The sequence below is a fragment of the Balaenoptera ricei genome, chromosome 14, assembly GCF_028023285.1.
Source record: "Balaenoptera ricei isolate mBalRic1 chromosome 14, mBalRic1.hap2, whole genome shotgun sequence".
In the NCBI taxonomy this organism is placed as follows: Eukaryota; Metazoa; Chordata; class Mammalia; order Artiodactyla; family Balaenopteridae; genus Balaenoptera; species Balaenoptera ricei.
The window spans coordinates 1,716,046-1,744,044 of NC_082652.1; the positions used below are offsets into that span (position 1 = coordinate 1,716,046).

The 27,999-nt window shown below is 51.6% G+C and overlaps 1 protein-coding gene across 1 annotated transcript in view; it reads right to left on the minus strand.

The window, feature by feature from the left end:
- ADGRD1 (adhesion G protein-coupled receptor D1) overlaps positions 1–27,999 on the minus strand; it is a 150,277-nt gene that overhangs the window by 52,265 nt on the left and 70,013 nt on the right. The window contains exon 14 of the mRNA XM_059894801.1: positions 2,401–2,474. Coding sequence (XP_059750784.1) covers positions 2,401–2,474 — 74 coding nt within the window. The remainder of the gene's footprint in view (positions 1–2,400; positions 2,475–27,999) is intronic.

The following is a 27,999-nucleotide window of genomic DNA, read 5'->3' on the forward strand; positions in this document are numbered from 1 at the left end:
TCTTAAAGTATAAACCAAGACAAAAATGACTTGAAGCAAAAATGCACAAATGTTAACTGTGGTCATTCTTGTGGTGAGAATATGAGCGACTACAATTTTCTTCCCTGTATCTCTCTATATTTTCAAATTCAAAAAAAAAGGATGCTTAAATGGTTCTTCCCAGAAATTGCAACTTTGAGTGATCAGCAAAGACAAATCTTTGCTTCCGCCAAAGGCAGGGGCCCCTGGGGAAAGCTTTTATAAAGCTGAAGAAATTTAAAGGCTCTAGGTTTCTCTTTGCTGTACATTCAGTTTTCACGGCAATGTCAGCCGTGGATGAGAAATGTGGCCATCCCAGAGGGGTGATGGATAAAGACAGTCCTGCCCCGCTCCTGCGGTGTTCTGTGAACAAAGCACACACTAGCGGCATCTTTATTTTCATCCCTGAGGCAGAGGGTGTCCCTGCGAGGATGCTGTGTGATTGTAACTCTCGGTGAGCTTGGGCAGCGTGGAACCCGAGGGTGAGGTGGGAAGGGTCGTCTGGAGGTGGCTCAGGGGTGGCACTGAGCCTGATGGCCGAGGCTCGGGGACAGCGGCCTCAGAGGCGGTGTTTGTGCTGAGTGAGGTGGGGAGCATTTAGCAGAGACCAGAGAGCATAGCCAGGACCACTCGAACCTACCAGTTTTCAGGAGCAACCCCCCAGTAACGTCAGGATAAAAGGGCCTTAAAGATGGGCACGTCCTGCCCCACCCTGCCACGTGTTAGGGCTAACCTGTCCCTGGTCCTTGAGGAGAACCAGCGACACCGGCTGCTGGGTTGTATGTGACCTTTGTCCATGGAATGTATGAAAGCCACACTTGAATTAGAGGGTGACCTGAGAACTAGCGGGCACGAATTCGGGGAGCGTGGTCCTAGGATGGAACGTGTCCCCTCTGCTGACGCCAAGAGTGACTGCGAATTAAAAACCGTGAAAGTCACATTTTCCCAAATGGAGCCACGAAGCCGTGACGATGTCTTCATTAACCAGGGGAGCTGAGTCCCGCGTGGCATCACCTCTGTGTGCATGGAAAGATCCGCGTCCCAGGGAACCCGCGGAAACAAGAAGCCTGGTTCCCCGACTTGTGAATAAATAAATCTGCCATGGCAGCCAGGTCAAGAGATATCAGATAACAGGAAAATATGTGTCTTACCCTGTGACCTAGGAAGTTGGCATCTGAGCAGAAAACTGCTCTTCCACATGCATAAATGGAATGTGTGTGTATAAATAAGAAAAAATACTACATGTTGGTGAAAAGAGATGTGGGCAGAACACAAAATAAGGATGGCGGAATGATGCAAGAAACATGGAACTAAACAACACCATATATTTCCCAGGAACATAAATATAAAACATCCATAAATTATCAAAAAATACACAAAAAAAAATCTCCCCACTGTGGCTACTACAGGAAAGAGGAGAGATCAGGATAAGATCTAAAGGTCCAACAGGACAAAAGCTTTTTTTATAATGTTTTCTTTTTTAAAAGAATAATGTTTTGATATATTGCTTCTATCATTTGTTAAAGTGTAAGTCTAGGGAAAAAAAGTGACCCAGAATTCTAAGCTCAGTGAGAATATCTTTCAAAAATAAAAGTCTGCTGAACTTACTGCCAGCAGACTCACACTACAAGAAAAGTTACAGGAATATACCAGATGGAAACTGTGAATCTACACAAAGAAATGAAATAGCTGGAGATGGAAAAAAATGAAGGGAAATATGCAATTATTATTTTCTTAATTTGAATTGCTTTAGAGGATAACTAACTTTCTAAAGCAAAAATCCTAGCAATGTATTGTGCATTTCTGGCATCTGTAAAGGTAAAATGTACAACGAGAATAGTGCAAAGGATGGGCAAGAAGAATTGTGAAAAGATTGTTGTAATGTCTCAGAATACATGTGTGGTGGTATAAAATATTATTGGAAGGTAGACACGGATGAATTAAAGATATATATACTCTAAGCCCCAGGGCAACCACTACAAAAAAATTAAAAGGAAGTATACACCAGAAGTCAATAGCAGAGATAAAGTGGCATCAAAAATACACACAAAAAGACCACCTAGGGGGGTGGGATAGGGAGGGTGGGAGGGAGACGCAAGAGGGAGGAGATATGGGGATATATGTATATGTATAGCTGATTCACTTTGTTATACAGCAGAAACTAACACACCATTGTAAAGCAATTATACTCCAATAAAGATGTTAAAAAAAAAAATACGCACAAAAATCCAACTGGAGTAAGAAAAAGAGAATACAAGAAGCAAAAAAATAAAAGTAGATCATAACCTGGACAGACGTGTGACCGAGCGTGGACACCCTGGGCCCCCTCATTCCCCTCCTCTGCTCCCTCCTCGCCCCGGGACCCGCCCACGCAGATAGTACCTGAAGTCCAGGAAGGCACAATACAGGAAGATTCGGTTGCTCTCATTGGTAGCCTCGATGTACTGCCTTTGAGTCTGAAATGACAGAGGATGGATACACCTCATGATCCAGCCGGAGAAGCCGAGCTGCCAAAACTGATGTGAGAGCCGCACCCTCACAGCCCACAAGACCCCACGAGGTTGGCAATACACAAAGCCCTTGACCTTCCATCGCAACCCCTGTGGTCGGAGAGGGCGGGTCACCCCATCTCTCTCCCGGCTCTCCTTTGCCAGGGCTCCCGCCTCAGGGCCTTTGCACTTGCTGTGCTCCCGCCTCAGGGCCTTTGCACTTGCTGTGTCCTCCCTCTAGAAAGCTCTCCCCCAAGACAACGGCGTGGCTCCCCCCCTCCCGGCCTTCTCCTCAGGAGACCCTGCCAGCTCATTCAAAACAATACCAACCTGCCCATTCCTCTTACCGCGTTTTTTCATAGCACTGATCTCCACGCAGCACGTTATGTATTTACTTATTTATTTGTCTGCTGTCTTCCTCTCTAGAACGTGCACACAGTGAGCTATCTCGTTTACTGCTGTATCCCTGGCGCCTATCCTAGTGTCTGGTGCACAGCAGGCGCTTACTAAATATTTATTGAACCAATGGACAAAAGAACGAATAAGTGAACAGTTCCATCAATGACCCTGTTCCTAGGATTCTCGCTCTCCCAAGAGAGAAAGTCTCGTCCCTGGGCTTTTCCTGGATGCCAGCTCAGGGCACCTGGCAGCAGCTGCTCCGCCCTCCACGAGATGCAGAGACTCGTCCAGGAATCTTGCCAGGGAGCTTGGGAAGCCAGCAGCACCACAGGAAACCGGGAGCAATGGTATCTCATCGACTCCCAATCAATAGGTCAAGAACCTCTTACTTGATGCCCCCGGGCACCCAACCACCGGGCTGGGCTGCAGGAGAACGTGTGGGTCAGAAACCGATAGGGGCATCCTCTGTCTGAGCACACACTGGTTCAGGAGAGAGGGGCCCGGTACTCAGGGAGATGAGCTTACCTGAGCCTCAAACCCTATAAGGACACTCAGGGGGCAACACAGCCAAAGGCTCAAGAAAGTCCACGGGAAAGACCCTAAGAAGGTTAAGCCTTCCTTTCTCTCACTCTGTTTTTCAGGCTGCGTCCGAGACGCCTGACCTCATCCACATGCCACCTGGGCCACCCCGGCTGGCAGCCCATCCCACGTCCAATGCTGAGGACGGTTTTCAAAGAGTGGTCCTCACGGCAGCCTCGGCGTCATCCCAGGCCGTCCCAGGGCCCCACCACAGACTCAGAAGCTCTGGGGGTGCGGACGGCCTCCGGATTTCCACAAGTCCTTCAGGCGACACACATGGACCTGAGGGCCACTAACAGCTAGACAGAGGCTGCCTATTCTGTCCCCTCCTCACGTCTCAGCCTGCTGTGACCTTCGTGCTACGTCCCAGACAGCCCTGTGGCTGCAGCCATTTAGAACCACAGAAGGTCATCAGCAGGGGAACTGCACTGTGCAATGTGCAAACCCCACAAAATCGAAAATACAAATAAGAACCTGCTGGTGACCCCCGCCCAGTCTCAGCGAGGCTTCCTTGGCCCCGGGCAGGACCAGACCCTCCAGGACACTGCTATGTGCCGTTTTTTCCCCTTTTTTTCTCCCTCTACCCCTATATTGCCCCTCCCCGCTTCCCTCTCCCCACTGGTAACCACTAGTTTGTTCTCTATATCTGTGACTCTGTTTCTTTTTTGTTGTATTCACTAGTTTGCTGTATTTTTTAGATTCCATATATAAGTGACATCAGACAGTATGTGTCTTTCTCTGTCTGACTTATTTCACTTAGCATAATGCCCTCCAAGTCCATCCATGTTATTGCAAATGGCAAAATTTCATTCTTTTTTATGGCTGAGTAGTATTCCATTGTATATATGGACCACATCTTCCTCATCCATTCATCTTTTGATGGATGCTTAGGTTGCTTCCATACCTTGACGATTGTAAATAGTGCTGCTGTGAACACTGGGGTGTATATATCTTTTCAAATTAGTGTTTTTATTTTTGTTTTATTTTCAGCTATAGACCCAGGAGTGGAATTGCTGGGTCATATGGTACTTCTATTTTTAGTTTTTTAAGGAATCTCTATACTGTTTTCCACAGTGGCTGTATCAATTTCCACTCCCGCCAACAGTGTAGGAGGGTTCCCTATTCTCCACATGCTCATTTGTTATTTGCGTTCTTTTTGACGATAGCCATTCTGACAGGTGTGAGGTGATATCTCATTGTGGTTTTGATTTGCATTTCCTGATGATTCGAGATGTTGAGCATCTTTTCATGGGCCTGTTGCCATCTGCATTTGCCCTTTGGAAAAATGTCTATTCGGTTTTTCTGCCCATTTTTAAATCAGGTTGTTTGTTTGTTTGATGTTGAGTTATATGAGCTGTTTCTATAATATATGTTGGATATTAACCCCTTATCGGTCGTACCATTTGCAAATATCTTTTCCCATTCGGTAGGTTGTCTTTTCGTTTTGTTATGGCTTCCTTTGCTGTGCAAAAGTTTTTCAGTTTAACTAGGTCCCGTTTGTTTAAACTACGTGTGATGCTTGTGTAAAGTAATGAAATGTGACGGCCCCAGCGCTAGAAGGAGCCAGCAACCAGGCTCCCACGTCATCAGAGGCCCTGAAGCTTCCCCAGGAAGAAGGGTCGCCCCTTCTCTCATCGCCAGCCCTGCTCTGAGCACAGGGGAGCATTTCCATGTGGGAGCGGCATAGAGGCCGAAGTCCTGACCCTCTGACTCTGGATCTAGATCACTCTTCAACGGGAATTTAAAAATCAGGCACAACCCACGAGCCAAGTGCCTGTGTGGTCGGCAGGGTGGAGGGCAGACTGGGGTCTCGGGCCAGGATCACACCCAAGATGGGAAACTCCTGCCTCTGTCTGGGTTCCTCCCGGCTCCGCGCCTGTGATGGAAAAAGCAGATCCCCTCCTTCTGTGTTTGAAGTTTGCAGCTGAAATGGAACAAAGGCTCTCAGCACGTCTCCAGGAAAGGAGACCTAGACAGTTCCCAGGAGCACGACGGGATGGTGTGAACACCCCGGTCACGGTGCTGGCGGAGAAAGGAGGGCGAGGTATCCAGGTCACGGCCCACTTTCCCAGAGGCGTGGGAGGCGCCGCCCGCCCATCAGCCTCCCGAGTGCCTGGGCGAGGGCGGAAGATCATCCCAGCCAGTCACCCCAGGGCCCAGGAGGTAGGGCGTCCCCATCAGGGTGGGGTGGGCGAGCAGCATCCCCCTTGACCCCCTCGGCTGGGTCCTGAGGCCGAGGACCCTGTGGAGCCCTGTGGTCCACAGGGAAGCCCTGACTCTTCACCAGACGTGTCCACCTAAGCACATCCCACGGGGGAGGGTTACACAGGCCCTGCGGAATCTCTCCTACGGGATCCGAGACTTCTGCAAACAACCGTAAGGACTTCCCACTTGGGGAGAAGCAAATGGGACTAATCGAGTATTCACTGTCTGCTGCTAGTACAGCAAGGGGTCTCCTTCTGAGAGATGCACATCAGGAGAGGAGAAAATCTACCCGACAACAGCCTGTGAATGTTCCTTGTTTAGAAATGCGCTTGCTTTTTAGGCCAGTACAACCGCCCCTCGGTAACCATGGGGGATTCGTTCCGGGAGCCCCGAGGATACAAAAGTCCACAGATGCTCAAGTGCTGTAGAAAAAGTGGTGTAGTTCTTGCATATAACCTACACACATCCTCTTGCATACTTTAAATCATCTCTAGATTACGTATAATACCTAATACAATGTAAATACCATGTAAATAGTGGTCAGTGCATGGTAAATTGATATTTTGCTTTTTGGAAATTTCTGGAATTTTTTTCTGAATATTTTCCATCCGAGGTTAGTTGAATCTGTGGATGTGGAACCCTCAGATACGGAGGGCTGACTGTATACAGTTTATCTTATACATTGGTCGGAAAGGTACTTGCCTATTTCTGTCCCAAGCAAAACACAGATGTCTCCACGGCCCTTAATTCTGACCCTTAGTAAAGCAATGGATGGGGTCCAAGTGCCCCCCTCATAGCTGTGGGCAGGTGCTGTCGGCCCCCTCCTCTCCAGCCAGGCTGCCCTCACAAGCCAGGGGCCAGGACTCTGCGTGATTGAAACGTCCCACCTTTAGGGGAAGCAAGAATCACAGAGGTATAATGTTGGGTGGGGATGACGGGGGACACCGTTTATCCAGCCTCAGTCTCCTCTGGCATTTTGGGGTGCTTCTTTCTCCCACAGAATCACAGGCAGTCCCTCCTGAAGATGCTAAGACAGATTCCAGCATCCCAGCGTCTGGCGGGATGGGGGCAGGGCAGGGCCCCATGCAGGAGACACCTGAGATTCACCTCTGGAAAGGGAGCCCCGGGCGGCCTGTGCGCTGAGCTGGCCCAAGTGCTGAGGGTGAAAGGTCAGACAGGGTGAGACGCCGAGACCTCTGACCTCACGGAGCAGGGGCTCAGGGGGCTCCACGCCCGCACCACCCCAGCACCACCTGCGCTGAGCTCTCCCTATCCTGGCTCCCCGGAGGGGCGGACCGTGCCCGGGCACTGGGGACCCTCAGGCGCTGTGCTCGGACCCTCCCGACGTCCCTCAGTGTGCGACCAGGTCATCCGAGGACACCCCAAGGCCCTGACCCCGGGCCCCGCACGCGCCCTCCCCTGTCCAAATGCCGCCTGCATCCCCGGCTCGCCCGGCCCTTCCGGGCCCACCGGCCGATAGAGGCCCCTTTGGGCTTGAGTCGGTCCGTCCTGTCCGTGGACAGACACGTCGTGACCGCACGAGGCACAGACGGCCCGGCAGGTGCTGACACGCGCTCGTCCTCACCCTCCGCTGGCGGCGGGACCTCAGGCCCAGATGCCCCCAGGCCCCCGACCTGCCGATCCCCCACGTGCAGCTGAGCACGGCCGGGGACGCCGGGAGGGGCTCGTGCGGGACACAGCGGCACGGCCACGGCCACCGGGTCCGGGTCAGAGACGCCCACCGAGGACCCGTCCAGACCCGGGGAACGCGGGGTCCACACGTGCGGGAAACTCGGGTTTCTCCGCCTTCCCTGTCCCCGCGGGGTGCTGGGCGCAGGGGTGGGTCCGGTGCCAGAAGGGAATTCAACTCTAAATGTGATCGCCCGTGGTTTCCCAGGCCCTCTCTCCTCTGTTAAACCTCACGGCTCCAGCTGGAGAGGAACGGGGCCTGCAGACTCCTGATTCTTAGCTCACGGTTTATATTCGGTGTGTAAACCTGCCCGGCGGGTGAGGGAAACACGCAGAGAGGAAATTGCTCCGATGCTTCCAGCAAAACACAAAAAGCCCTGTGAACTTACTTACATGGGGATCTGGAATTAGAACAGCCGGCCTCAAAACTGAACAGAACGTGTTTTCAAATCGTCCCCGTGGCCCAGGTAACACGAGTCAGGAAGGTCTCAGCGGAAAATGCGCTGACACGGGCTAGACTGGCCCCCAGGCCCATTCCTGCATCTGGCATTTACAGCTGCAGCGTCTCAGAGCAGAGAGATGGGTCCCAGGGAAGGCGGAGCGGGGAGCAGAGAACAGAAGCAGGAAGAGGCAGGAATGTGTGAGCGCGAGGGCGGCCGTGAGCTCCTGTCGGCCCGCAGGTCGGGGTTCTTTCCAAAACCTCCATCCCCGTTTCACAGGAATGGGCTGCAAAGATTCTTGTTTTTTTAAAAAGGAAAATCTTGTGTTGAGCCACACACCTAGGACTGTTTGGTGCCACACATCTTATTTATTTACAGCTCTCTCGTGAGTCTGGGGTCGCCACACAGATTTGCTTCCAGTTTGGTTCAAACAGGACCAGGGCACCTGTCCTGGCCTCAGATTCCTAACGTTTAATCCCACTTCACCCCTTGCCCCCTCATTCCCAGCTCAAGTTAACCACAGAGACATCAGGTGTCCCCAGAAACTCCTCCAGGGAACAGCGGCTCACAGACCCCAGTGCCAGGCCAGCTGTACCTAAGAGGGGCACCTTGACCCTGGAGGGTTTAACTCCCAAAGGAGACCCTCAATGCCCTCTCCTTCCTAATCCAAGAGGGGACGGTGGAGGACACCTTGGGATTTGTCTGAATTCGGACAAATTCATTAAACTAGCAAAAAAGTCTTTTCCAGGGAAAACATAAGATCCTCATTTTTCTGGAATCATCTCCTCCCATGAGAAAATGTCCTCCTTAAAAAAAATAAGTGCCATTACTTTTGTTATAGTGACTCATAAAATACATTCTGTACATGCTCACAAGTCTAAGATAACAACATTGTCCTAATACAGGGTGAATTTTCAGAAAGAAAATGAGTTACAAAGACACACCCTGACAGTCAGCAAATAGATCAGTGGAACAGAGTAGAGACCCAGAGACAGCCCCCACAAGTCCAGTCAACTGATGTTTGACAAAGAATCAAAAATAATTTAATGAAGGAAGGATAGATAGTTCTTTCACCAAATAATGCCAGAGCAACTGGACATCCATAGGACAATCAATCAATCAATCAATAACCCAACCTAAATCTCACACCTTACAAAAAATTAACTGAAAATAGATCCTACCGTAAATGTTAAACATAAAACTGTAAAACTTTTAGATGATAACATAGAAAAAAATCTTCAGGACCTCAGTCCGTTGAAGAGTACTCAGCTATGATGCCAGTGTATGAAATGCAGTCCATAAAATTGAAAAATAAATAAATTGGGCTTCATAAAAACTAAAAACCTCACACTGTGTGAAAGACCCTATTAAGAGCATAAAAAGATGAGCTACAGATTAGAAGAAAGCATTTACAAACCACGTATCTGACAGAGGAGTCATACCCAGAACATATAAAGAATTCTCAAAACTCAACTGTAGAATGGATAAAGAAGATGTGGCACATATATACAATGGAATATTACTCAGCCATAAAAAGAAACGAAATTGAGTTATTTGTAGTGAGGTGGATGGAGTTAGAGTCTGTCATACAGAGTGAAGTAAGTCAGAAAGAGAAAAACAAATACCGTATGCTAACACATACATATGGAATCTAAGGAAAAAAAAAAAAAAAGGTCATGAAGAACCTAGTGGTAAGATGGGAATAAAGACACAGACCTACTAGAGAATGGACTTGAGGATATGGGGAGGGGGAAGGGTAAGATGTGACAAAGTGAGAGAGTGGCATGGACATATATACACTACCAAACGTAAAATAGATAGCTAGTGGGAAGCAACCGCATAGCACAGGGAGATCAGCTCGGTGCTTTGTGACCACCTAGAGGGGTGGGATAGGGAGGGTGGGAGGGAGGGAGATGCAAGAGGGAAGAGATATGGGAACATATGTATATGTATAACTGATTCACTTTGTTATAAAGCAGAAACTAACACACCATCGTAAAGCAATTATACTCCAATAAAGATGTTAAAAAAAAAAAAACTCAACTGTAAAAAAACAAAATAAAACAAAGAATCCCGTTAGAAAAAGGGGAAAGGACATGAAGAGACATTTCACTGAAGAGGGTACACAGATGGCAAATAAGCAGAAGACAAGATCTTCAACATCGCTAACCCTTAGGGAAATTCAAATTCAGACCACAATGAGAACAAATAAACTAAAAGACTGACTGAACCAAACACTGGCAAAGACGCAGAGAAACTAAATCGCTCGTACATTGCTGGTGGGAACGTGAAATTGTACAGCCCCTCTGGAAGAGAGTTTGGAAGTTTTAAGAAATATTGAAAATACTTATCCCATGACCCTGCAATTGTACTCCTGGGCATTTACCCCAGAGAAAGAGAAACTATTTCCACACAAAAACCTGTACACAATTCTTCATAACAGCTTTACTTGTAATTGTCAAAAATTGGAAACAACCAAAACATAACTCAGTGGGTGACTGGCTAAACACACTGCAATTTATCCAGACCCTGGATGACTATTCAGCAAAAAAGGTTTGAACTAGCAATACACGTGACAGCTTGTATGGCTCTCACGGGCATTAGGTTGAACGGAAAAAGCCAATTTCTAAAGGCAAGGTCTGTATGATTCTATTTATATACCCTTTTCAAAATGACAAAATCATAAGGATGGAAAACAGATCGTTGGTTGCCAGGAGTTACGGATGCAAGTGCAACCAAAGGAGCTGTTTTGGGTGGTAAGATGGCTCTGTATATTGATTTCAGTGATGTTCTTGTGAATCTATCATTATTCCAAAATAAAAATTTTTTAAAGAGTTAAACCAGCATCAGATGAACGATCACCAAGCCAAGCTTTCTAGCTGGAGGAAACACAACTTGGGCAGGAGATAAAATGTCCCCAACCATTAAGCCTGGGATTTTAATATCTAAGTTTCATTTTGATTAGCTGAATTCTGCACAAGAGTGTGGAATTAGTTGGTAAGCCAGTTAAGGGGACCACAGGTCTCATCGTCGGGGACAATACAACCATGATTCATAATTATCCTCTCCTCCCCAGCGCCTCGGATCTCAACTATTTGTCACCACATGTGAGTCCCAGGCAAACCCAGCACGACGAGGTGCACGGCAGACCCGGGTGTGGGCCCCCTCACTTCCTCCCAGGGACCTCCTTCCGCTTCCTGGGGCCCTGGTTGCTATATTAACATCCCTTTTGCATCCTGAGGTGTGTGTTTTGTTCCCACTTAAAGCACAAGTATCTCTTGTGTGGTCTGGGCCAGAACCAAGGGAAACGATCGTTCCGCAGAGGGTCCAACCACAGCCTTCCGGCCTCCGTCGGAGTCCATCCCCACGCACATCAAAGTGATCAGCTTGTTGTTGTTTTTTTAACATCTTTATTGGAGTATAATTGCTTTACAATGGTGTGTTAGTTTCTGCTGTGCAACAAAGTGAATCAGCTATACGTATACATATATCCCCATATCCCCTCCCTCTTGCATCTCCCTCCCACCCTCCCTATCCCACCCCTCTAGGTGGTCACAAAGCACCGAGCTGATCTCCCTGTGCTATGCGGCTGCTTCCCACTAGCTATCTGTTTTACATTTGGTAGTGTATATATGTCCATGCCACTCTCTCACTTCGTCCCAGCTTACCCTTCCCCCTCCCCGTGTCCTCAAGTCCATTCTCTGTGTCTGCGTCTTCATTGCTGTTCTGCCACTAGGTTCTTCAGAACCTATGCAGATCTCCAACAAATACATGAAAGGATGCTCAACATCACTAATCATTAGAGAAATGCAAATCAAAACTACAATGAGGTATCACCTCACACCAGTCAGAATGGCCATCATCAAAAAAGCTAAAAACAATAAATGCTGGAGAGGGTGTGGAGAAAAGGGAACCCTCTTGCACTGTTGGTGGGAATGTAAATTGATACAGCCACTATGGAGAACAGTAGGGAGGTTTCTTAAAAAAAAAAAAATAGAATTACCATATGACCCAGCAATCCCACTGCTGGGCATATACCCTGAGAAAACCATGATTCAAAAAGATACATGTACCACAATGTTCACTTCAGCTCTATTTACAACAGCCAGGACATGGAAGCAACCTAAATGTCCATCAACAGATGAATGGATAAAGAAGATGTGGCACATATATGCAATGGAATATTACTCAGCCATAAAAAGAAACAAAATTGAGTTATTTGTAGTGAGGTGGATGGACCTAGAGTCTGTCATACAGAGTGAAGTAAGTCAGAAAGAGAAAAACGAATGCCGTATGCTAACGCATATATATAGAATCTAAAAAAAAAAAAGTGGTCAGCTTTTACCTTCAGGTCTCCTTCTGGAATATTCTCTTCCCAGATGCCTCTTACTCGTGGAATATCTGTGTTATAAATTTTTTCCCTGGACACCTGGTTTGAATTTTTCAAAGACGTTTCACAAACTTTAATGTTATCTGAACTGTGATATAAGAAAGGGGGAAAAAAAGAAGCTAGACTTAAAATATGGCTTCAGTACTGATCGGTTTGATCTTCCCCAAATGAACTCGCTGCCTTTCCCTCCCACCCTGAAGATGTTCTCCACGAAGGGAAAAGGAAGGGCAGTGATCCCTAAATCAATAGTCCACACTGGCTTACTTCCAATGTCACCTACAGCCCAAAAATTCTGGGATTATAAACTCAACTATAACTTTGAATGTATCTCTGAAAAGAGTCTGCGATCAAAACAGGTAAATGCTGGACTTCCCTGGTAGCGTGGTTAAGAATCCGCCTGCCCATGCAGGGGACACGGGTTCGAGCCCTGGTCCGGGAAGATCCCACAGCCGGCGGAGCAACTAAGCCCGTGCGCCACAGCTACTGAGCCTGCGCTCTAGAGCCCGCGAGCCATAACTACTGAGCCCACGTGCCACAACTACTGAAGACCGCGCACCTAGAGCCCATGCTCTGCAACAAGAGAAGCCACCGCAATGAGAAGCCCACGCACCGCAACAAAGAGTAGCCCCCGCTCGCCGCAACTAGAGAAAGCCCGCGCACAGCAATGAAGACCCAATGCAGCTAAAACTAAATTAATTAATTAATTAATTGATTAAATTTTTTTAAAAAACAGGTAAACGCTGCCCCATGTATATCAGTGTCCTCAGGTGGGAGGGAAAAAATAGTATTTTCATAACACAAACTACAAAGCAGAACTCTCGAAATAAATTTTTAGAGTTTGCAGATAATCAGGAAATTTCAATTACAGGTATACCCCTGGGGGTCATATCAAAAGGTCCCAGGGAGTGTAATACTTTTATTTCTATGCAAATAATGAGATGGGTTTAAAGGTTATAAAATTCTGATCTGTTTTACAGCCTGGTTCTGTGGCTGTTAATAATAATAAATCATGTTTGTGGTCTTGAACCCCCTTACAAACCACATTAAAAATGATGTTATTTTTCATGAATGATGAGCAATTTTTCTTAGAAAAGAAAGTAGGAATTTAGAAGCCCACGATTTGCATTCTAGAACAGTCTAATGAAAGATGTGTTCAGTGATACGGATTCCCGTTAATCATCTTTGCTTCCCATCTACCTGCTTGCTACTCTATTTTATTAGCTCATATACAAAATAGTTTAACCCAAATTTCCCCAGGCCTTAAACTCACACATGCAAAAAAAAAAAAATCATTTTCTTAAGGCAACAGAGAATATATAAAGCTTTTCCCTTGAAATTCTCTTATCACATATTAAAAGACTACATTTGAAAAGGGTAAAATCATGACTCTCAAATAGATATAAAATGAACACCTATTAACTATATTATCTAACTCATTAATGATTGAAGCTACCGCTAAGATGTTAGCATCACTTCAAAGGAAAATCCAAAGAATCATACATCCATGAAGCCACCAGGAATGCTGAAGTAAATTTGCTTAATAGATACAAAACTGGCAAAACTGGTTGATATCCACAGGGAAATAATCATTCCACTGACTCTCCATCTCTGCCAGACAACATTTGCATTTCAATGGACAGAATTACAGATCTCAATGTGAACAGTTCATAGAAAATAATTTCGTAAGCCAGATCCCAAAGGTCCTGAAATATGAACATGGCCAATTACTTGTGAAATGAACACCTGTCATTCTCAGGGTACAAAAACCATGTGAGATTTTTTTTTCCAAACCACTATGTTTGCTTCTATGGAAAAGCTTCTACTTAAAGATATGTATCTTCCTGAACTGGCAGAGCATTCCAGGAGAATTTAGCAGCATTGAACAAAGAAGTATTTCCAAGAAAAAAAACAAAACACTCATCGTACGTCATGGTGTAAATATGGCAAAAAGGAGGATGCAAATGTGAGAGCACAGGACACTGGAAGAGAAGGAGGACAGACGGCAGCGAGGAGGGTGACCAGTCGGTGACGTCCTTGGTTCCGCCGTGACAGTGCCGGTTCCATGAAGGTTGTCAGAAAAGAAAATATAAGAAAGACTGGAAATGACGCTTTGGAAAATGAGCACATGATGGGGGAGGTTTCAGTGCCCGGATCTGAGAGAGAACAGCCCCAGGCTCTGTGCGCGTGAGGGGACCCTTTGGCCGGCCGAGTCCCCCAGATGCGTTCTATGCTGCAAACAGGGGCCGAGGTGCCTGGGAACCGGGTCTCGAATGCACTGCGCGGCCGGCATTCTGGCAGGATCAGCCAGACCACTGGCCGGTCTGGCTGCTGATGTCCTTCCCCTGGGTCCTTGTCCCTTCAGAGCTCCTATGATCCCTAAAGAGTTCATGAAACCAACTTCCTTGACTCAACTGCACAAAGCCGCCAAGAAAGGTTGGTGCCCTCAACTGCCATCATTTTGGCTGCTCGGAATCTCTTCCCGCGTACCTCAGTTTCACCTGATTTCACTCCAGTGGGTCTCTCCTTTCTCTCCTTCTCTCTCAGTAGCTCCCCATGAGCTGGGTCTAAGCTAATCGGTGCATTTTCGCTCCCTGACTATTCACTGAAAGAGAAGCCCATCGGTCCCTGGAGGAGGGAGGGATGAATACTCCCCATCACCCCCAGGAAAGCCCTGGAAGCGCCTTTGGCTCCTCGATGACCATGAACAGGAGCAGTCACTCCGCCCGCAGGGAGAGCCGCGCTCCTGCCCCGAACGGAAGGTGCGCTGAGTCCAGGCTCAGAGACGTGAATGAGGGGTGACCACGGCCGTCGGTGGAGCGGCTGGAGGCCGGGCAGGAACCCCCGGGACGGCTCAGGACCCCGGCCCTGCGGGGGCTGAACTCTGTGCAGAGTCTCAGGCCCTCCTGCGGCTGCAGCCCAGGCCGTCCTCCTCCAGCCCCTGAGCCAGCGGCTGTGATGGAGGCTCAGAGCTGCCAGAGATGGAGAGTGAGCGCCTGGGGGGGGGGGCACCCCTGAAGTGCAGCACTTACGGGCGGAGCTTTTCCAGTGTGTGGTGTGGGCAGCAACCTCCCTTGGCTCTGTCTTGGGAACCCCTCCTTCTCCTGATACCTGCCGACAGACCCCCGGAGTCGTCTGGAGGTTCTCAGATCAGAGCTCACTGGGAAGGGCTAAGAAAGATGTGATTTCTGTAGCGTGAGGAGGAGGAGACCTCAACATAAACCATTTAATTTAAAAAAGTGGGGGGCTTCCCTGGTGGCGCAGTGGTTGAGAATCTGCCTGCTAATGCAGGGGACACAGGTTCGAGCCCTGGTCTGGGAAGATCCCACATGCCGCGGAGCGGCTGGGCCCATGAGCCACGATTGCTGAGCCTGTGCGTCTGGAGCCTGTGCTCCGCAACAAGAGAGGCCGCGATAGTGAGAGGCCCGCGCACCGCGATGAAGAGTGGCCCCCGCTTGCCACAACTAGAGAAAGCCCTCGCACAGAAACGAAGACCCAACACAGCCATAAATAAATAAATTAATTAAAAAAAAAAAAAAGTGGGGTGAGACATGAGTTTGGAAACATCCTTTAAAACAAGCCTGAAGCCCTCCTTAGGTGAGTGTCATTTCATTGTCCCAGACACCCTGGAAAAGAGAACCCCCTCTCTTCCTTTAAGTAGCTCCCTGTTGGTGGAGAAATGTTAAGAAAGCTTTAGGAAGTCAGATGTCCACTGCTGTCCCAAAGATCTTATACTCCAGACAAGTGTATGTTGTTGCTGAGACTTCCCAATCTGTTTAAACAGAGGAATCTTGATGGAAAGTTACCATTTAAGTACAAACACCCAAGTTCTGTTTCAAATCAAATGGAAAAGACAATGAAATGAATATGCCAGTGGCCTTTGTTGACATCCATCAAAAGAGACAAGGAATTCTTGTTTCTTGAGGCGTAGCAGCAGAATCCTAAACCTTACACAGTACGGCATCACCAAGAGGACCGTATCCTCATCCCTCCAGATAAACACAGATGGTGAACATCGGAAGTGGAGCAACCACGGGAGAGGTTCATGGCCTCTGGAAATCTGGACTAGAGAAATACAAGTCAAGTTGTGGTTGGAGCAACTCCAGAACAGCTGGCCCACCTGACTCACAGCACTTCCTGCCATGGATGCAGCCAGCATGTCCTGAGAACTGCATTGATGATGATGGTGATGATGGTGATGATGGTGATGATGGTGGTGATGATGGTGGTGATGATGATGATGGTGGTGATGATGGTGATGGTGATGATGATGGTGATGATGGTGATGGTGATGATGATGGTGATGATGGTGATGGTGATGATGATGGTGGTGATGGTGATGATGATGGTGATGGTGATGATGATGGTGGTGATGGTGATGATGATGGTGATGGTGATAGTGATGATGATGGTGATGATGGTGATGATGGTGGTGATGATGGTGGTGATGATGATGATGGTGGTGATGATGGTGGTGGTGATGGTGATGGTGGTGGTGATGGTGATGGTGATGATGATGGTGATGATGGTGATGGTGATGATGAGGGTGATGGTGATGGTGATGATGATGGTGATGATGGTGATGGTGATGGTGATGATGATGGTGATGATGGTGATGGTGATGATAAGGGTGATGGTGATGGTGATGATGATGGTGATGATGGTGATGGTGGTGATGATGGTGATGGTGATGATGATGGTGATGGTGACGGTGATGATGAGGGTGATGGTGACGATGGTGATGATAGTGATGATGGTGAAGGTGATGGTAGTGATGGTGATGATGATGGTGATGGTGATGGTGATGATGATGGTGATGATGGTGATGATGGTGGTGATGATGGTGGTGATGATGATGGTGGTGATGATGGTGGTGATGATGGTGATGGTGGTGGTGATGGTGATGGTGATGATGATGGTGATGATGGTGATGGTGATGATGAGGGTGATGGTGATGGTGATGATGATGGTGATGGTGATGGTGATGAGGGTGATGGTGATGATGGTGATGATAGTGATGATGGTGAAGGTGATGGTGGTGATGGTGATGATGGTGATGGTGATGCCATCTGCAGACAGCATCACAGGCCCCACTGGTCACGGGAGGAAGCTGAGAACAGAGACCTCCAGGAACTAGCCCAAGGTCACAGCTGGGTCTTGAACCCAGGGAGTTAGCTACAGAGCCTGCACTCTGCCTGTGGGGAAAGCAGTGGCCTGCCTTAGCCCCAGGGGGGACCCAGAGGCTGACAAGGCAGCCGGCCTCCCCGCTGCACTCAGCCCCGGGACTGTCCGCAGGACGAAGCGCAGGAAAGGGGCTTATGGAGGAGAAGGCCCGGGTCCCTTCACGGCCTCCGGGAGGAGAGGAGGCAGGTCCTGTTGCCCAGACCCAGCAGGACGTGCGCTTGCATGCGGGTCTGTCCCGTGCTAGGCAGGAGGGCCACGCGGACATCTGCGAGTGATCGCGTCCTGCCCGCAAATGAGGACAAGAGTCTTTGATGTGAACTAGAAAAAGTCCCCGGATCAGCAGCCTGTTATCATCGTGGGATGAATCACCGATCCGAGCATCAGCCGGGACATGCTGGAAGGCCCTCCACCCTGCAAGTCCAAGGAGCCCAGGTCACCAGAAACTCCCTCCAGGGCTACACGCCAAGCACTCTCCCATCCCGCCTTACTGCTTCCCAGAGGTAGGGGGTTCAAACCCGGGAAGGTCGGGCGAGCCCTGGGCGCAGCTGGGCCGCACCAGACCCGCAGCGGGACCTCCGAGCCCAGAAGGTGGGTGGCCGTGCCTTCCGGCCAGCTGCAGGACAGCTGAAGGGAGACGCCCTCCCCGGGGAGGCAGAGACTCAGAGATGATGGGGGCGCCCCACCCAGGGCTGTCCACAGCCTCATTCGGTTTCAGAAAGGCCGCTGGCCCTGGACTGACCCTGCGCCTGCTGCCTCCCACTCAGCAAACAGGATGCACAGCCCCGAGCACCCAGGTGGGGAGCCGCGGCAGACGGACATCTGTTCTCCATCGCGCAGAGAAAAGAGCCTCTGACTGACCCTACAGAGACCACGCCTATCCCACCCGAGAAGCTGGAGTTGCCACGTGACTAAAGTCTGATCGGAGGTGCCAGGAGCCTCCCGCAGAGGAGCTGACGGGGGCCCCAGCCCCTCTGCCCCCCGAGATGTGTGACATGGGGGGGACAAGCAGAGCGCCATCTTGGGCTTGGAGGACAGGGTCCAGATCCTGGACGGGCTGGTCCCCAGGGCCCCGCACGGCAAGGCTCGGGACTCTTCACCCCCAGAGAGAGAAAGAGCCCGCTGTTCAAGCTGCCGCCACGGGGGCTGGGGGCCGAGGACTGCCGGTGATGGCGCCGTTTTACGGGAAGCCGAACCCCCTCCCACTGATGCGTCGCCTTCCACGAGGCGCCGAGGTGGGGCGCTTATGGGGTCACCCAGCACGTGGAGCGAACGCCCCTCCCGCTGACGCCAACTTCTCTCTGGAAAGGCCGCAGCTCAGACAAGAACTCCTGCCCCCAACTCGGCAGAAGGAAGCACCTGGTGATGACGTGAAGGCGGTGCTGGCCATTTCCGCATCCCACAGCCCACGCGCCCTCCGCCTCTGCCACTCTTCTCAGGGCCACAGGCCAGACCGCCCGGTGACCTGAGCTCCCATCGCGGCGGCCGGGGCAGGGGTGCAGAGGGTCCCTGGAGCACTCCATCACCCGACATCCAGGGCGCGGGACCTGGGCAGTGGCGGAGTCGTGGGAACCGTCAGCGCCTCCTGGCCACGGGTCTCCTACCTTTCACCCCCCAGGGAGCACGTGAGAGGAGAAGCTGGCAGCACCCAGGGCTGCAGGGCCATCAAACCAGCCAATCCCATCCTCATCCCCCCACGGAACCAAGGGTCACCCACCCTCTTGGACCATAAGCCTGTCCCCGCCAAGGCCCCCGGTTGTTTGCTCCCGGGTGCAGCCCCGTGGGTCGCCTGCTGTGCTGCCCCCTCCCCGGTAGCGAGCGCAGGTGACTGACACCCACGTGGGTCTCACCCAGGAGTGTCGCCTATAACCCTAGTGCTACTCACGCACTGGACTGCAGCAGGCAACGTGCCGGCCCCGAGGTGACTGTGCATTTGCACGCCCGCAGCGGTGCCGTTTCCGCGTGGACCGTGGAGCAGCACACGATCAGCGATGGGCTCATGCCAGCATCCCTCCCCCACGGGGTCCAAAGCCTGGCCCTCCTCCCGTCCTGCCTGTTCTTAGACACGGGCCCTGACCCACCCATCTCAGCACACCCGCTCCCTCTTCTCCATCCCGGAGCCGTGGCGGGAAGTGAATGAGAACAGGTGGGAGTGGCTTGTGTAAAAGCGAAGAACTAATATCACCCTGACCCCGGCTGCTTCTGGGGATCCTAAGGCCTCAGTGTATTTCTGTCTTGATTGGGTCTGTGCCCCTCCGCTCCCACCTCACCCCTCCCCCAACGCCACCCTCCGCTTGGCTTTGAGTTGACTCAGGAGGCCTGGAGGCCCCCAGCTGAGAGCAGGAATAACAACCCACCTTCCCAGGGGCACGGGCGGGGCCAGACGAGGGGACGGAGGCACAGGTGGGCCAGTGGGAGGAGACCCCCGCCCAGGTAAGGAGCCGGCGGCCACTCCGCTCAATCGTCATCACCAAGGAAGGCGCCCCTGAACTCTGCGTGTTCCCCAAAAGGCCCCACGACTGGAATTTATCAGCTTTTAATTGTCACCAGCTAAATCAAATTATCCATCTGACCGGAAGCCACCGTGTCAAACTCTGGCCTGAATCCTGCTCCAAACTCCCTCGGAAGAAATGCAAACTCCAGAGTTTGTGCCGCAGAATCGCACGTGCTCAGGACGTTGTTTATGCACATCCCTTCCCCCTGCTCGCCTGGGTCACCCCACAAACAGCAAGCCGTTCCACCGGGGCCCTGCAGACAGCACAAGATGGGGGGACGCCCCCTGATACGGGGCGGGTATTTCCTTCAAAACAAAGCGTCTTCAGTTTGGAAAGTGATTAATCTTAATTGCTTTTTCTGAATGGAGAACATACTAAGTCATACACTATGTTGGATTTTTTTCTTTAGCCTACACATCAGTCATTCAACAAACATTTATTTGATGTCTGCTATGAGCCCAGAATACAGCAGTGAGCAAAACGGCGATTTCTCACCTCCACGGGATGGCTTTTCTAGCGCAGGGAGACAGACAATAAGCAAGACAAACGTACAAAATACGTGATATTTAGGCTCCGGTATGTGTTACGGAGAAAAACAGAACATGGGAATCAGAAGGGCGGGAGGATGAGGGTTAGCGGCCAGTGTTTGAAAATAAGGTGACTGAGCCTCTGGCCTCGAAGCCCCTTTGCAAAGCTTAGAGGTCCCGGCGGCTCTGGCCCCGTCCCAGCCAAGAGGCGAGAGTCCTGTTTAGACGGGCCGCGTCCTCCAGGCCACGTCGCCGTGGTCTCCCCGACGCTGAGGCTGCCGTTTGTCACCCCACGCCCGTTTGGGGGTCTGGTCCCCAACACGGACCTGGAAGCCGTCTGTCTGCTGGGCTGCCCTCTGCACTCCCATCCCCACTCCCACAGCTTCCTCAGCCTCCCGCCCGAGCGGGTGTGTCTTCACCTCCCTTTCCATCCTTGACTCCAACCCTCAGCTCATATCCTGAGGTTCAGGACTACCGCCAGCCCCAGGGGGAAGAGGTGTTTCCAGAACCCGGGCTGATGGGACATCAAGGAACAAGGCGGGCATCCTTCCTGCCTCCTTCCCAGCCCTGGTTTGGTCTCACCTGAGCAAGACAGGACTGGGGGAGGAGTCAAGGACCAGAAAGAGGACGTGTGGCGACGCTTGACGCCTCTCTGATGTCTTGGAGCGCAGCACCAGGCCAGCTCCGTAGGAAGGCCGGGCCCCCCGAGGCCCTCACACGTGAAGGAGGGCAGACGGGTCCTTAATTCATCCCAAGGCCTCATTCTCAAACTCACTTCCCAGGGGCCAGCGCCCCCGACCTCCTGTGGCCTGTGAAGTCCTCACTCCCCCCTCCCACCCCAGGATGCACCCAGGAAACGGGCACCCCACTGACGGAGGTCACACCTCAGGTGACAGCAGGGAAGGCCAGCGGGGCGACGGCCCCTCCCGGGGGACACGGGACACAGCCACCGCTCAGCCCCGACCATCCCGCCACAGAGCACGACCTGCTCGGGCTTCTGGAGAGAAACTGGAAGTTAAGATGTTAGGGTTAAAAATCCCCTGATTTCGAATATTGGCAATGGTTTCAAAACTGTTTGAAACACGGCCCAGGTCATCCGTGGGCTGAAGGTGGTACAAGGGCCCCTCTGCAAGCTCAGAGCCAAGAGCGAACAGGACTTTGCAGCTTCATGACGACATTCACCTGTGATCGGTCCTCCCAACTGCCCCACGAGGCTGGCGCAGACATTACTACCGTGATCCCTGCATTATGGGCAACAAGGCTCGGCCGGTGGACAATTTTCCCCAAATCACAGTTTCCCCAAAATGCGGGCACACACCCGGGGCTCGTCCAGAGCTGTCTGACCCCAAGCCCCCTGTTAGCTCACAGTTTCCTGAGGGGCCGCAATCTACCACGGGTGCTGCAAGATGATTCTAGGTCCACACAAGGAAGGGAAATAGGAGCACTTTCTAGTTAATAGTGATGGATCTCTTCTCAGGTCTATTTGAAAAATGTATGCCAAACACAAGATGTTATGGGACTTCCCTGGTGGTCCAGTGGTTAAGAATGTGCCTTCCAATGCAGAGGACGCAGGATCTATCCCTGGTCGGGGAACTAAGATCCCACACGCCACGGGGCAACTAAGCCTGTGTGCTCTGGAGCCTGCGTGCCACAACTAGAGAGCCAGTGCGCCACAACTAGAGAGAAGCCCACGCGCTGCAATGAAAGATCCCACATGCTGCAACGAAGATCCCACACGCCGCAACTAAGACCCGATGCAGCCAAATAAATAAATAAATACAAATAAATAAATTTATTTTTAAAAAGTTATGTATGTTACTGCTTAAGACTTTACCCTCATCTTAAGAAATAATATAAATTTATTTTACTGAGTAATCTAAAAATATAGAACCACACATCAAAACCATGATTCACAAGCATGTCCCTTTTAATGAGTGGGTGTCAGCTCCTTCTGAATGAGAGGGAGAGGGAAGAGGAGAAGAGGAATGGGGGGGGAAGGAGGGAGGAGAGGAGGGGCATGACGGGGAGGGGGAGAAGGAGACGGAGGGGGAAGAAGAGGAGAAGAAGAAGGTGGGGAAGAGGAAAGGGGGGCATGGGAAGGAAGGAGAGGAGGAGGAGAAGGGGGAGGGGAAGGAGAAGGGGGAGGAGAGGAGGGGCATGATGGGGGGAGAAGGAGGGGGAGGGGAAGAGGAGGAGAAGAAGAAGGTGGGGAGGAGGGGAGGGGTAAGAGGGGAAGGGAGGAGAAGGAGGGGGAAGAGGGGGGGACCAGGAGACAGTGACAACACCTTCTCCACACTGGCTGCACACGTCTCATGACAAACGCCTCACGACAAATCCCATCCATCTCTTCCAGAGCCTGGGAAAGCAACGGAGCTGCAGCAGACCCTCCCAGGGGAGGAAGAGCCACTTCCCTGGTCTCACACAAGGGCTCCTGCACGGCCTGGGAGGTGACGCACCCCTGGAAGCCACAGCAGCCCTGTGCTGCCTGCAGGGGACCCAGAGCCCAGGGGACGGTGGCCCAGATGTGCACGTGGGCCCCATCTCTGATCCTCTATTTCCCAAGGGAGAAAACGGACAAAAACTCAGATTTTCACGTGAAATCTCCCAGCCTTAAAGTGTTTGCAGCCAATTCACTGTTTTTTGTTTGTTTTTTGTTTGTTTTTTTATTTATGGCTGTGTTGGGTCTTCGTTTCTGTGCGAGGGCTCTCTCCAGCTGTGGCAAGCGGGGCCCACTCTTCATCGCGGTGCGCGGGCCTCTCACTATCGCGGCCTCTCTTGTTGCGGAGCACAGGCTCCAGACGCGCAGGCTCAGCAATTGTGGCTCACGGGCCCAGCCGCTCCGCGGCATGTGGGATCTTCCCAGACCAGGGCTCGAACCCGCGTCCCCTGCATTGGCAGGCGGATTCTCAACCACTGCGCCACCAGGGAAGCCCAATTCACTGTTTTAAAGCAGGAAACCCTCTCCAGGCCCCGGGCAGAGCTGACCTTCGCCAGGTGACGCTCTTCCCCTCACAAGGTGTGTGTTCAGTGGCTGGTTTGGGTTTGCTGCCACCTTGTTTTAAGTGGGGACGTGCTCGGGGAGAAAAGCGACGCCCTCCTGATAGACTCAAAGCCAGCCTCCCGAGGCCCATGTGCCCAGCCGTCCCTCCTGGGCATCTCTGCGGGGCCGACACTGCTTTGTCTCCCTGCTTCCTTTCTTTTCCATTGTCTCCAAACGGCCACCATGGGCCCTGGGCAGCGCTTGTCACCGTCCTTCCAGATGATGCCCACACAGTCCCCACCGGGAAACCTGTCTTTATGGAAACCCCAGCTCAGGCTGGGCTGGGTCCCCCCCTCCCATTTCCCTGGCCCTGGAGCAGAGCAGCTGTGTTTGCTGTGAGGGTCCTGCTGGGACGGGGGCTGAGACAAGGCCCCGGAAGGGCTGAGTCCTCCACCGACCGCCCGCCACCTCTGCCCACTGTCCCGGCAAAGGAGAAGGCAGGGGATCCGCGGCCAGCAGCCCCTGCTTGGGGCTCCCCTGGGGAAACCTGTCCTGTCCAGCCCCAGACACCAGCCCCGAAGGACACCTCTTCCTCGCTCGTGCATCCTTTTGAAGAGAAGTCAGCAGCTCCTTCTCCCTGAGGACTGGGGTTCTCCCTGCCCCTCCTGCGCACGAGGGCCCAGAGGTGCGTCCACCTACCCTCGCACGTTCAGCCCGCATCTGTTCTTTTTCTTTTTTGAGCGTTGTCCGTAGTGAAAAGTCAGATTTCTTGCAAAAGCCACTTCTCTGGGAAAATCAGCAGGGCAGGGAGACAGGATGTGCATCCCCTCCCGCGGCCCCATCAGTGGGGTGAGGGGTCCCCAGTCACGTCCAGTTTTCTCCTGACTCCGAGGTCAAGGGTCAGTCCCAGGCACTGTTGCCGGGGCCACGCTCTTGTCACAGAGTTAGAGGAAGGTGGGCCCCTCCGTCCCCTCTGACCCTAAGCAGGCAGGAGCAGGTCCCACGGGTGGGGGAGGAGGAGTGGACAGGTGTCTCACCCCTGGGCCACTTCCAGGCTGGCTCCCGGGGGCGTTAGTTTGTCACACCTGCCGCAGGATTGCAGTACCAGCCCCTCGCTGCCTGGCCTCAGTAGGGGAGGAGAGAAGATGTGCTCTCAGCTGGACAGCCTGGGTGGGCTCATGCCGTCAGGGAGGTGCTCCAGCCAGCGCCTGGCCGGGGGGCGCTCAGGAGCTGGGAGCTGCTGCTTGCACCATCATCACAGTGGAGAGGGCGGGCGGCTGGGGGCTACACAGAGGTGACGTCCACCGTCCTGGGAAACCAGGCTCCCCCCGGCGGGGCCTGAGCTGACCTGTTCCCCTTCCGCCTCCATCGGACTCACTGTCATCTGAGTATCCTTTAATCCCCCTCAGGACAGAAAGGAGTCACCACCCCTGCAGAGCCCCCCCCACACCCGGGTTCCTCACCTGCTCAGGACCTCCTTGTCCACATCCCCGACGAGGTCCGAGCCCACGGAGCCCCATCTCCCACGTTCACCCGAAAGCCCCCTCCTGGCTGTGTTTCCACGGTTCCAGAGCAAACTACCTGGGAGCGACACGAGGGAACTGCAGTTGTGCAGCTGGCCCACCCCTGCCTCCAGGCGTATTTTATGTGCCCTGAACAGGGTTCCAAATTTTTGGAAAATTTCATATTAAAAATTCTCGATTCTCTTAAAAAACGGGAAGCTTTGTCAAGTCTAGTTTAGAAAATACAGGGGGGTTTGTGTTTGATGCCCTCTCTCTCCATCAAACACAAACCCCACTCTGAGATACCAAATAAAGCAGCAAACATGCTGCCTGGGCTGAGCCCGGGACCTGCCTGGCCTGCTGGGAGGGAGGGTGGGCCCAGGTGCCGGGTCACTGAGCCCTCAGCTGCCGCGGGAACGTGCGTTCGGATGGTGAGCGCACGCAAACGAGCACCCACGTGAGCAGGCTGGAGACAGGAGCAGCTTCATGCTTCCCCGACACTGGTTTGTTTTTAGAGCTTTGCTTATTTTTTGGTTTAAGTAGATAAACAAGGAGGAGAATAAGAGCACTTACTAGTGGCATAATTTTTCTCTCTATTGGTTTTGATGTGGATGAATCTCCAAGCAATCATCTTGCCGTTTATAGATATATTGAAAATAATTAACTGAGAGAATAAAAACTTCATTTACATTGTGATTCCCGCTGTATAAAATGCATGCATGAGTGTAAGGCATTAATAGGTCTACATCTAGGAAAATGGATGAATTTTTCTTCTTTTATTTTGACTTCCATTAACACTGTTATAATCTGGTTCCTTAAAAAAATAATAACAGTATCACACCCGTTAAGTGATGGACCACTGCAGTGTTTCTATTTTCAAATCTTAAAGCAATCAACTCAACATCATGTTTGGGGGCCGGCTATTAACATCACAGCAACAACTAAATGCAGAAGAGCTAAGCCTTGAGCAGCGTATTTTTCTTGTTCACAGCATAAAACATAGCACAAGTTCGAAGATGCTGACTGAAGTCTGCATTTATTTCCCAGGGAGGACAGGCTGCATTTTAAGGCAGAGCTTTGGTGGCTCACAGACCTGGATTCAGTACCTGGAGCCAGCACTCCCCAACCAGGAAATGTGGAGAAGGTCATTTCACTTTTCCAAGCTCAGCATCCTCATCATCAGAAGACCCCACTATGCACCACATGCTGCATACAACATGATAAGCAAAAATGCAGGAAAGGTACAGTTTAGGGGAAAAGACAAGCATTCATCCAATGACCACAGGATGAGTGTAAGTACCACCAAGGAATGGGACACAATAGTGTCCAGGTGGGTCAGGGAAGGCCCCTCAGAGAGTGACAACACAGCTGATCTAAGCTGCAGGCAGATGCAGCACGTGCAAAGGTCCTGTGGCTGAGGCAGAGAGGGAACAGGAGGATGGCACAGAACAAGGCTGAAAAAAAGACAAGGCTTTGTAGACTTAGATGGTACTCGAAATGCACAGAAGGCTTTCGAGGGTTTTAAGCACAAGAGTCACACAGTTCAATGGACATTTCGAATAGTCATCCCTCGGTATCCGAGAGGGATTGGCTCTAGGACCCCTCTCGGACACCAAAATCCGAAGACGCTCAAGGCACTTATACAAAATGGTGTAGTATTTGCATATAAGCTACGCACATGCTCCCATATACCTTAAATCATGCCTAGATTACTTATAATACCTAATACAATATAAATGCTATGTAATTGTAAATTCAATGTTAATGCTGTGCAAACAGTTGCCAGCACACAACAAACTCAGGTTTTGCCTTTTGGAACTTTCTGGAATTTGTTTTTCTAACATTTTTGATCTGAGATTGCTTGAACCCGTGGGTGCAGAGGGCTGACCGTGTTCCTCTGGATGCTGTGTGTAGCAGGGGCAAGCTTGGCAGCGGGAGAGCAGTTGAGAGACCATCACGGTGGTTCGGAGGGGAGACGACAGTCTTGGGCAAGGACAGTGAGTGGAGACGGGGCAGGAATGGACTGGGGACGTGAGCTGGGAACCCAGCCAGCAGGCTGGTCTTGTTTTCTCCTGCTCGGTGTCATCTGTGCAGCGGGCCCAGCAGAGGGCAGGCTCTGTCCTGCCAAGCGCACGATGCAAGTGCTTGGACGCTAATGCCCCAGGTCATCAACATGCCCAGAATTTTCTTCAGCATCACGTGACACCGTGTGTGTCCCCAGTCCTCACCTACTTCACCGAGGCCCCAGCATGACTCAGCCGTTCCCGCCCCCAGCAGATGCAGCAGCTGTGGAAGCAGTCACAGGGCATCATGCAGCTGGGCCAGCTCCTGGCTAGGACCATGCCCCTTCCCCCTCCTGCGGTCGCCCACACCCCGCAGGCTGTCCTCCCCCCAGCAGGCAGAGAGGCAGCCCAAGCCTCCATCACCTCAACTCCCGCTAGCTAGACAAGAGGGGTGAACGCTCACTTTCCCATCAGAGAGGTGCCTGTCTGGACGCCCTCACCCACGCGCACGCTCTCCCAGCCCAGCCCAGCCGCAAATAACAATTCCACGCATCCAGCCTGACCTCAGAGGAGAAAGGATCAATAAACCAACACTGCACGCCCACCCTCCCAGCGGGGGACAGAACGCCATTTGTGGACAAGTCTGTCCTGCTCATCGGCGTCCCCAGAGTCCACAACGGTGCAGAGCACAGGCGTGGGGCTGAATCAATGTTTGCCGGATGAATGAAAGAAGGTCTGCATCCCCAGTCTGCAGGAGTCCCTACCAGGATGAAAGCAGCCGAGGGCATGGCCAGCTTTGGAAACCTCTGCTTCCTCAGACTCCTCCCCGCCACCCTGCCCCCCAACCCCCGCCTCTGCGCTGCGCAAAACCACAACCCAACCCCATCTGGACGAGCTCACAGGGGACCCACCCAAGAGCCCGCTCGCACTAAACAGAAAACTTGGCATCGCCAGCTCGGCTGCTGCGTGGCCGAGAGTGAAAAATGCAGGCGACTCTGCGCAAACCACAGAATCATCAAGCGCTTCGGGAACGAGTGTTAATGACAGTTTTATTTCACTGGGGAGAAGAGCGACCAGACTAACGAAGTGGCCGCTGGGACAGTCT